General features: G+C 39.1%; 2 protein-coding genes across 2 annotated transcripts; both read right to left on the reverse strand.

Annotated features, from left to right (window-relative positions):
- Positions 1–768: 768 nt before the first annotated feature.
- LOC125204353 (piriformospora indica-insensitive protein 2-like) lies at positions 769–3348 on the reverse strand. Its single transcript, XM_048102986.2, has 2 exons — positions 2499–3348; positions 769–2068 (listed from the first exon to the last, which is right to left on the reverse strand). Exons 1-2 carry the CDS (start codon positions 2706–2708, stop codon positions 863–865), a joined length of 1416 nt encoding a protein of 471 aa, XP_047958943.1. The 5' UTR covers positions 2709–3348; the 3' UTR covers positions 769–862.
- Positions 3349–4617: 1269 nt separating this feature from the next.
- LOC125205440 (nuclear matrix constituent protein 1-like) lies at positions 4618–10216 on the reverse strand. The gene is made up of 8 exons (XM_048104367.2): positions 9590–10216; positions 8849–9058; positions 8522–8775; positions 8161–8431; positions 7999–8082; positions 5430–7417; positions 5204–5327; positions 4618–5111 (listed from the first exon to the last, which is right to left on the reverse strand). The coding sequence occupies exons 1-8, from the start codon at positions 9869–9871 to the stop codon at positions 4818–4820; spliced, it is 3507 nt and encodes a 1168-aa protein (XP_047960324.2). The 5' UTR covers positions 9872–10216; the 3' UTR covers positions 4618–4817.
- Between the last annotated feature and the right edge of the window lie 826 nt (positions 10217–11042).

The following is an 11042-nucleotide window of genomic DNA, read 5'->3' on the forward strand; positions in this document are numbered from 1 at the left end:
TGTGACAGCTATGGGGTGGACCCTAGAGGCCAAAGAAATCCAAAACAGAACACTAAAATCTAAGTCACAATAGATACCTAGAGCAACAAACTCTGAATTAAATTTAACCACGTCTACAATTCTGACACCCTTGAATCACTCTGCATTACTGCCCTTTGTAATTTCTAGTATGATTTTTATCTTCAAATGGTCCGCCACCACTTCCCTCTCATCATCACCACAATCTCTATACTTTCATGGACCACATTTCTCTACAATCTATACATATACACATGCAATGCAATGGTGGATAGGGTCGTGGGGTCGAGCAACCCTATCACGAGCACTGTAGTTGTTGTTGACCTCACGGTGCGACGTCTCAGGGTTCCCTAACCCTTCATGGTATGATTCACTTTCGTTTTTCATCCAGTGACAGTTGCCGCACTACCTCTATCTTTCGACATTGGCAACAACCTTCGTTAATATGTGTATCCCTCGTGTATCCTGTTTTCTAGATCCGTCAGTGTTCACACGACTAAATTTAAGTGACCAGTGTGTGTGTGCAACAAATATTCTACCCATAGCACCAAAACATATCTACAGTTAGTTAGTTCCATTGCAATTGATATTTCGCTTTCGCAACATTAATTATCATCTCTACAATGACTGGATCAAGAAGGTGCTCTTGATAATTCCAATTTTATCTTTTCCCCTTTTGTCGTTTTTATTGGCTTTCAAAAGCCAAAAATTTATTTGGGATATTAATTAAAAGACTAATAGACAAAAAGGTAATGCAAGGAGTAAATATCGTTGGAAATATAATGAGTTTTTAATTAGCTTGATTACATATACAGAGTGACATTTAGCAAATTTTAAAATGTTGTTAAGCCAAGACTAAGAAGGCCTCAACAAGCAAAAGTAGCCCACTAACACTAAACACTTTGAATTCCAAAGAAGGCACTGATGATGCGGGGTGATGTGTCCAATTCTTGTCGAAATTTGAACTCGAATCGAGACCAATTTCGTACTTGATCACTTGAGGTCGACATAGCTTGACCCCAAAGGGCGCATAAGTGGGTGACTCGAGCTCAGCTTGATAGCAAAGGTTCGGGTTTCCCCACGCCCCGAAGCGCCGTCCCATCCGCCGGTAGAAGAGCTCCGAGAAATCGAGCTCGCCGGTGAGATTGTTGCCGTGGAGATAGATTGCACTAACATTAGGTAAAGTTGCAATCTTTGAGGGTATATCCCCTGTTAACTTGTTGTCATTGAGACCCAAAAACCTTAGACTTTTCAAATGTGTTAGAGACTCTGGGATGCCACCTGTCAAGCTCGTATTGGCCAGATCCATAGCAGTTATACAATTCAAATCTTGCCATCCAATACTCATTATGTCTCCACCAATGGGATTGTTTGAGAGGACTAATTCTTGCAATGACCCCAATTCTTGAATAGATTCAACCAATCCTCCACTTAACCTGTTGTTACTAAGGTCTAAAAGTGTGAGGTTCTTAAGATTCCGAATCTCACTCGGAATCTCGCCCTCTATTTGATTATCCCTCAAGTCGAGTTTTAACAGGGCCGTCAACCCTCCTAGAGTCACGGGCAGGGTGCCCGACAGCGCATTCCCACTCATATCAAGAATCAAGAGTCGGTTAAGCCCACCTATGCTGCTCGGGACCCTGCCCGTGAACGAATTCCTGGCAAGATTCAAACGCCTCAACGCCACCAAACTACCAATGCTCTCGGGCAGTTGCCCTATTAGGCCATTTTCCGTAATCACCAAAGATTGAAGATTCCCGAGCCCCCCAAAAGTCTCGGGAACTGTTCCGGTGAGGCCGGGATTTGACCGGAACTCGAGCGATTCCAAACTTCCAGAGAGAAACTCCCAATTCCCGGCCGGGATCGAGACGGCACGGCGGCGAGGCGCCACAAAGCAATTGAAGAAGGATAGTGATTTCAAATGCCTTAGTGCAAACAAATTGGGACTAAAATCCACATCTTGTCTACATGTTAAAGAGTTATCTTGAACAGGTCCAATGCTTAAATCAGTCACGTACCAAAATCCATCATACAAATCACAAGAAACTCCCTGCATTAAGAGTGATAGAAAAAATAAATTTCCATATGTAGACAATTTGTAGCAAGATTCATTTTTTAATACTTATTATAGCAGACAAATTGAGTCAGAGAATGAAGGAAGCTGCACAAGCGAAAGCTTTATTTTGTTTCAGTCTCTTACACAATGCAATGCATATAATAGAGAATAAAACTAGAAATAGAAAGTGGAAGTCTTGAATTTTAGAAAGCTTCTCCAAAACGACGTAGTTTTAGTCAGCAAGGAAGAGGAATCCACAGTATACCAAAAAAAGTTGCACAGTTCTGCACGGATTTGACTACTCTTGCAACTTAAAACGAGATCCTAAAATAAGATGGATATTCTACTTTCCAATACAACTTTAAAACTGGATAAAAGATTCAAAGAAAATTTATGGAAAGTTATTTTTTTTTGAGAGAGAGACCTGAATAGGGGTCCAACCGCAAGGATCTGGATAAAGATCAGAACCATTCCACCATTTTCCAACAAAATCTTGAATAGTATTATACAAAGCTTCTTGCTCAGCTCTCACCATCGGAGCTCCGACGCTCTCATCTTGTCCAATGCATGTCGCAGTGAAATGAATCAAACACACAACAAGAACTGAAAACCTCAAAGACTCGATTTTTATCATGGCTGTTTAAACCCCAGATTTAAAAAAAGCTAGCTAGAAACCAGCAACCAAGAAAATGCAAACAATGGATTCAAGAAATCAACAAATTTACAAGAATGCGAATGATAAAAGAGAAAAAGATTAGATTTTTATCGAAATGAAAGCGCAAGGATTAAACGCTGAGAGAATGAAATGCGGAAAGGTGGGATTTTTCGAAGAGGGATTGCAACACGAAAGTAGTGGAGGCTAGAGTTCGATTCTTGCATGAGTTTATAGCAAAAGCTAAGGTAGTAAATGGGGAGTAATGAAAAGGGAGCGTAGACTGTAAGAGCGGCAGAGTTCGCAGTAGTCTGAGGAAGCCTAAGGCATCTTTTCAGCTAATAAGTTCACAACCACAGTTGTCAGTTCGAAAAAGAGAAAACACATATAGCAGTTGTGGTAACTCCAATAATACCAAGATCTAACCAGTGGCAAAAGAGCTGATCAAGAAAAGGTTGCAGCTTCTAATTTGTACGAAGAAATCTATTTCCAAAAGCTTGAAAATACTTAACCCAAGTTGCTATAGTTTGAATTCTTGATTGGATTAATATCGATATGTGAAATCCAATGCTAGATAAGTGATGGTAGTTTAATGAGTGAGTAAACAGTTGGGAGATTTATTGTGGGATATAGGTATCTAGGCTTCTGATCAAAGGGTTTCAAGAGAGATGGGGGGTGGGGTGGGGTGGGTAGGGGGGGGGGGATTAGGGGACCATATTGAATCTTTGATGCTCAAATCAAAGTGAAATATGGGCTTGTAAATGCATGCAAGACAAAGGTAGTTTTTTGTCTAGAGGAAACTTGTTCTCACCTTTGGCTGTTGGGTTCAAAACTGATTTTGCTGTAATAAAAGAGGACAAAAGGAGTGGGCATGAATTCAGACATGGTGAAAGACTCTTCGAAATTTGGACACAACTTTTTTTTTTCTTTCTTCCTTGACAGTTCTAAACGCTTGTTTAGTAGTGGGCTTCAATTAATACATTTCAGTTCATTAGAGCCTTCACAGTAATGTCAATTCTCAACCCCAACAGCAACTAGAAAAATGGCAGAGCTAAATTATTGCTTGTTGGGACTGTTTAATGCACAATTTTGTGGTTAAACAACCGTAACATATGCAATGATGTGTGTTTTCACAAACAACACACTGTAGTGTGTGTACTATGATTTTTTTGTGAGGGGACCAAGGAGATAAATGCAATGTTGTAATGGAGAATTAATGAGGCTTTGGTGTTGGAGAAAGGGCAAAAAAAAAGGCTAGTAAAAGAGAGAGAGAGATGGGGCTAGCCCACTCTACAAATATCATTTTCCAGACCTAACAATGTGATAAGTCATTTTCTAGACTTTGTGGCTTTTTTTCCTCTAAGATCCTTTCTAAACAAGATTAATGCACCCTAATTTAGCATTTGATTTTCTTACTTCTTTGATGATATGTCACTTAATTGGGGAAAAGGATTGGCCATTGCTTTTCTGGATTTGTAACTGCTATGGGGTTGATGGAAGTAATTGGGGTCCTTTTCTTGCTTCTTTTCTTAAGGCCATTTCTTGGCATGTGCACGAACATGGGTCCCCTTTGGTATTAATTAGCTTCAATTGATATGAATAAGGGTGCCTTTGCCTCCACAAAAATATAGTTCAAGAATTATTGTCAATTATAGTGGAGCAGATACATAATTGCCACCTTTTAACGATAACAGATTGAATTATTAGAAATTTTCTCAAATTATTTGTGAAACAAACGGCTTAAGCCATAAATGAAGTTTCTCAACCTAAGTTGCTCACTACTGTCTTGATTAGTGGGTGTAATAATTTGGGCCACAATTATTAGCTTTAGGTGGTTTTATTCAGTGCAAAGATTTGACAAAATTCAGTTTCCCCAAGCTGATCACACTCGTTTGAAAAAATAAAATAAAGAAGAATAAGGTATTTTGAAATACAACCGGACTACAAAACCGAATATGCTGACGGATTCTCAACAAAAAAAATAGACCCCAACAATTCGGAATCCACTACTTACCTATGCATATTGCTACAACATTTTAACCTTGTGAAGTTCTAGTACGTAAAAAATGACATGTTACAAGAAATTAGCCATCAAGATGTGAAGAATTTCCAAAGCTTTCTGGGCACTGAAGCTTCACCGGGATTATCTTCTTCATCTTCATCTTCATCATCCTCTTCTTCATCTTCATCTTCATCTTCATCATCCTCTTCTTCTTTGGGATTACAGTGCAATGGACTGTTGTGCTCATCTTTGTGGTGGTTGTCGTGATCATCTTTGTCGTTGTATTCTGATGTGCCATTGACCTCCTCGCTGACTATTTCCACTTTATCCATGGACTTGACAGCATTCGAATTTTCTTCAATCTTGGCTTCTGATGGAACAAACTGCATTGCAAATTTGAAATACACAACTGATTTAAACAACAAAATACTTGAGGAAGAAACGTGATGCATTCATAATTTCAAGAGAGACTTACCCTGACTACTCTATCAACCATGATCGTTTGTTCGTGTTTATAAGCCACGACCTGGGCTGGATCCTCAGGGTTGTCGCTCTGACTGGCGACTTCAGCTGGTGTGGAAGTAATTTCTTTTGTGTTGCTGTCCATTTCAAACATGCAAAAGGAAATCAATTTGAAGAAAATTGATGCATCAACTCATAGTAACTATTTTCATGAATGTGTAGTGAGATTCAGGACTAACGCTTTATGACGTCGAAGGTTATAACGTGACTTTCCAGTATCTTGTGCCACTGGAGCAGCAGCCTGCCGCCTTTTCCTGCGGCCACCCACACTCACGCTTTCCGACTGACCATCACTTTCATCGCCATCACTCATTTTAGAAGACACTGCACGAGTTCGTTTTCTCCGAACAGAACCAACTCCTTTACCAGCAAGGCTAGAATCTCCTCGACTTTCCTCATTGACAGAAGCAGGGGCGTCCTTATTTTCTTCCTCATTTGGATGATCATCTTTTGATGTCCTCCTGAAGAAAGCTTCAGCATCTTCAACTACTGCTTTAACAGAACGTGTTCTGTGGATTACATCCCCTGGTTTTCTAGCATATTTTCGTCTACGATAAGTCATCTCAGAATGCTTTGAATCTTCTGAAACTTCTGGTACAGCTCGATCTATTTCGGTCGCATTGGATTGAGTGGCACCTCCAACTGGCATGCTGGGTTCTCCAACATTTTGAGCACTGACCAGTGTATCAGACAATGCTTGGTCCAAGTTTTGAGAAGGCACGTCTTGTTGAACTTTTGTAGTTGGAGACAACTTAAAGAGTCTGGGGGTGCACTTCCTAAGAAGCCAGGATAAACGCCCACCAGAGTCCGGAGATTTTGCATCATTCTCACCAGGAGTTCTCTGAGCCTTTACTTCATAAGAAGCGACTTTTTCCAGAAGTTGTTCACCAATTGCCTGAAGAGGAGAGGCTCCGCTTTCGTCCAGTTCAGTAATAAGATCAGCTAGCATGTAGTCGCTTGCCATGTCCCCACAGTTTTGACAACTCTTTATCCTCTCAAGAAAAGAAACCAACCGGCTTCTTTCTTTGACAAATTGCTGCCTCTCTGACTTGAGCTTTTTACTTAAAATGCCAAGTTCATTAATGTCATTTTGCATTTCTAGCTGCTGCTCTTCCAACTGCTGCTTATTCCGGGCAATATTTACTCTTTCCTTCTCCAATCTGCTTCTCTCTGACCTCATATTTTCCATTTCCTTGTCAGCAACGTCCTTCAAATGACTGATATTGCTACGTTCCTTCTCAGTCTTCTCCTCAAATGCCCTCTCTCTTTCCTGAAGAGATTTCTCGAAATCCTCTTGCTTATTTCGCATTTCTGCCTCAAGATCCCTCTTACGAGTCTCAAAATCACGAATTAACTGATTATGCTCGTTCTGAGCTTTTTCTGATAACATTAACTGCTCATGCTTCATTGTAGCAGCAAATGATTCTTTCTCAAGTCTAAGAGCCTCCATCTCCCTCTTAATGTAGTTTTCCAAGGCTATTTTATCTTCTTCCAATTTCCTTTCCAATGAGTGTTTGTATTTATCATTTGTTTTTTTGTCTTCGTCAAGTTGTTGCAACTCTCTAGTAACTTCAGCTCTTTTTTGATCAAGAACCTCCCACTCTTCCTCGAATCTCTTCCTGTCTAGCTTTAAATCATCCCGTTCCTTACAAAGCAAATCATTCTGCTGATTGTACCTCTGTATCTCCTGTTTCAATTCCAGTATCAAATGGTTATGATTCTCCCTCTCTTCTTCAGTAATTCTAAGCTTCTCTTTTTCATCATGCATCTGTAATTCTGTCCGACTAATCTCAGCTTTCATCTTCTCAAGCTCATCCCTGAGACTTTGTAATGTTTCTTTCTCTGAAATTATTTCTTGTCTAACCGAGTTTAGATTCTTCTCCTCCAATTTGAGGGCCTTATCTTTTTCCTTCACTCCCTTTAACTTTACATCAATATCCTTCTCTTTCTCCTTTACCCTTTCAGATTTCTTCTCCAGAGCCTGTTCCCGCTTTTTCAATTTTTCCATCATATGGCTGGTTTCGCTCTCCTTCTTAACCAATTCATCAGTTTTGACTCTAAGCTCATCCTCAAGCAACTTTCTCTTCTCTTCCATTTCTACTTCAAGGTCCTGCTTTTTTATCTCAAATGCAGCTTTGTGCTCATCAACAAGGTTCTGAATCTCCATCTGCAATATGACTTATCAACCTTCAGAGGGTTTCTATGAAAAATAAAAAGGACCCAAAGTTCCAACTATCCAACTAAATAGCTGATATATAATGAAATGAAATTGCATAATAGGAGGATTTAGCAACCATATAGTAATCTCATCTTTTGCACTACAGTCTACACACTCTATTTGTTTCTGTACAAGATAGGTAGATTGATTGCAGGAACAACACTGAACATTCTTACAAATATAATGAAAGCATATGATGGCCTCCCTAAACTTGAGTAGGAATATCAATTGAATATTTGAATATAAAGATGAATTTTTGGTTACCGAGATGATGCAAAATCAACAAGATATATTCCACAAATAAATTTCCCACAATCTATTGCAAATTTTCCAACACAAAGTAGTCATTATGCAAAACAGTTCTCGTCCGTGAAGAGAGGAAATGCAGAAAAAAGGCTACTAACAGATACCATTACTCAACACCCGCAAATTATTTGGATCATTAAGGAAGCTATAAACAAAATCAGAAAGTGCAGCATAAAAAATCAACAAATCTTCATGCAAAGTGCAAAGTAAGGAAAGCAACTCACTCTCTCCCTCTTGCTCAGCTTCTCAGTCAACACACTTAAATCTTTTTCCTTCGTCTCTAAACTAGATCTAAGAGCTTCAGCTTTCTGCACAGAAGTCAATCCAAAGTTAGACATAAAAAGTATAGAGTACAATTTTAAAACTAGATACAATCAGAGGCTTACTTCCTCTTTCTCGATCAGTTCAGAAAGTTTTTTGTCAACCTCTTCTTCTTTTTTCTTTAGATTCAAATTTAGCAACTCAGTCCTCTTCTGTTCTTCAGCAAATTCACTCTCTTTCTGCTTCAACATCCTATTTAGTTCGTTTAACTTCTCCTCTCTCTCATTAATATGTCTCCTATTCTGACAAAGTCTCTCTTCACCTTCTTGCAGTTTCCTTTCCCACTCCTGCATATCTTCTTTATGCTTTAGATAAGTTGCTTCGTGGGCATCCCGCCTGGTATAGAATTAGACAAAGATATTTATAAACAAAATCATGAGCTACAATCAAATAAGCAAAACGATTAAGTCATCACATTAATCATACTCGGAGATGAAGGACATGCGCTCCGTTTTAAGTACACTTTCACGTGTCTCAACCTCTTGCAATTTCCTCTCCATCTCTAAACTCTTTCTGCTGGCCTCAGCAAGCTTTGAATCAGCAGCAAGCAACTTCTGTTGCACCTCCAAAGACCGATCTTCAATTCCAGCCACCAAATGATTGGCATCAGCAAGCTTCGTATCAGATGTTATCTTAATTTTGTCATGCTCCGCGTATATCTCACGAAGAGACCTCTCGAGCTGCAGAAAGTAAGCTTTAGCATTTCACAATGACAAACACCACATATTGAATTTACAATGACAACATAATCACCTCTGCCACACATTGTCTCTCAACCTCAAGAGCCTTTCTCAAATTAGTTTCACGCTCCTCCACTTGATTAACTGCAGTCAAGTGTGTTGCCTTTTCACGTTTGAGAAGCTCCTGCGCTTCTAGAAGAGATTGATGAAGTTCTTCATACTTTGAAGTCCACTCTTTATTCTCAATTAGTAGCAAACCCATATTATATTGATAATCGTGAAGCTGCATGAGCACGACATAAGATTGAGTAAGCTTCAAATTGGTTCCACACTTCCAGGATATGCTGCATCTTAAGTCTTAACATAATCAATGATTCCATATACACCAACAATATATGCCAAATTCTAATCAAGTCCAGAAACAAAGAGTTTATACATCATTGGCAATAGTTCATTCACCTTATCGATGTCTCAGCTCATTATATTTATCATTCTCAGCATTATACACTGTTACTATGATTTAATTTCTGCTCTATTATCTCATAATGCTCTGGGCACCTTACATGAAGCAACTACTACTTTATTTCTCAATGAGATGGGCGAATTTCCAGCCGGCATTACACTTAAGCATATCAAAACCTAACCAAGAGTTCTTATGCTATGCGATCACCCATTCACCAGTCAAGTTAAAGACTCAAATGAAAAAACAATATAAATCAAATGAATAAACAAAGCAGTCAAGTTAAAGACTCAAACGTTCAAAATGAAACAAAGCCGCAAAAAGTAAGTACAAATTTGGCCATTCTAATCTAACCTCTCTTTCAAGCCTCTGGGCTTTCTCCAGCAATGCTTCTCGATCACGTCTCTCCAACGACGCCTCATCCAGCAGCCCCACCTCCCGAAACCTTCTCCAATCGTCCATATTCTCCGTCTCAGCTCTATCCCCATTGTCATTCAACAAGCCCCTCGGTGGAGGCGGCGGAGGTCCGTCAATAAATGTCACCAATTTGTCCTTGCCGGTAGTAGGGTTTGGCGTACGCACTTCATTCCTAGGTGTTCTCGACTGCCCCTGCCACTGCCGCTTGGGGGTGAACATTGCAGCTTTGATTTAAGATATAAGCTTCAAAATTTTAGTTCCAATTCTTGAAAAACTGGATAAAATCATAAAACCCCAATTGAGATAATTGAACAATGGCCTGAAAAAAAAGATAGGGTTTTCACGGTAACTAGAAGTTAGCAGGTGCCAGTAGTCAATGGAAGACGGAGAAGTTACTAGTGGACGGAATATTCTGGCTCCGGCGACGGAATATTCAGAAAACTGTGTGCTTGGAAACCTTGATGAAAGAGAAAGAAGAAGAACACATTGCGATGCGGAAATTTCCTCTGATTTTCTGTTATAGCGGTGCCAATATTACATTTATGCCCTTAGCGGTTGGGTACGGTACCAACCTTCTTAATTACTCTGAACTCCATCACACATAACGGCTGCAATATGTCTCGGCCAAGCGAGAGACAAATTAATACTCAGGTTAAAAAAAATAATGAATAATTTTATTGGAAGATTAGTACTAGAACTAAACAATTTTTCATTTCTAAGAGCACTCCCAATGGCGACGGCGAAAATCCGGCGATTTTTTGGCGATGATCAATTTTTTTTTTTTTTTTTCCTCAACGGTCATATTCTAATTTCCACCTCTATAAATATTTCATCCTCTTCCTCCATTCATCACCCACAAACTTCATTCACACAAATTTTCAATCTTTTTTCTCTCCATCTTTATTAAATGAGTTCTGATTCATCGTCTCGTGCTCACCGCCCTTGAATTTTTTTTTCTTTGAATTTTTTTTTGATTTTTTTTTCCATTCGTGTACTTTTTTTTTTTTAAAATTTTCTTCGTTGTAATGTGTACCCGTGTTTAATACAACGAACTTTATTACTATTATTTTTTTTATCTTATAAATTAAATAAGCTAGCTTTATTATATATAAAAATAAAACAATTAAATTAGTGATGATGTAAAAATGAAATGTTGAGTTAGGGAGAAATAAGGGAGAAATAAGGGAGAAACCATTGCAGAGGTTGGCTAAAAGTTGGCTAAAAACTGGGGATAAATTTTGGTGCTGATGTGGCGCTGATGTGGCAGGAGTTAGGGAGAAATAAGGGAGTTTATCCCCAAACCATTGGGAGTGCTCTAAGACCATCTTCAATGTACACTAAAATTCAGAACGGATCGACGATTAGTTCTAAGACCATCCGCATCTTTGTC

Source organism: Salvia hispanica, chromosome 6, assembly GCF_029641045.1.
Source record: "Salvia hispanica isolate PSC_SH4W2 chromosome 6, Shi_PSC_v1, whole genome shotgun sequence".
In the NCBI taxonomy this organism is placed as follows: domain Eukaryota; kingdom Viridiplantae; phylum Streptophyta; class Magnoliopsida; order Lamiales; family Lamiaceae; genus Salvia; species Salvia hispanica.

What these genes read in the sequence shown, in the direction of transcription:
- LOC125205440 (XM_048104367.2), bottom strand. Translation starts at nt 9,871, where the DNA reads ATGTTCACCCCCAAGCGGCAGTGGCAGGGGCAGTCGAGAACACCTAGG. An exon ending in AGAGACAATGTGTGGCAGAG is followed by an intron (nt 8,776 to 8,848) that starts GTGATTATGTTG and finishes TACTTTCTGCAG; the next exon opens with CTCGAGAGGTCTCTTCGTGA. An exon ending in AGCTGAGCAAGAGGGAGAGA is followed by an intron (nt 7,418 to 7,998) that starts GTGAGTTGCTTT and finishes GTCATATTGCAG; the next exon opens with ATGGAGATTCAGAACCTTGT.
- LOC125204353 (XM_048102986.2), bottom strand. Translation starts at nt 2,708, where the DNA reads ATGATAAAAATCGAGTCTTTGAGGTTTTCAGTTCTTGTTGTGTGTTTG. An exon ending in GCGGTTGGACCCCTATTCAG is followed by an intron (nt 2,069 to 2,498) that starts GTCTCTCTCTCA and finishes CTCTTAATGCAG; the next exon opens with GGAGTTTCTTGTGATTTGTA.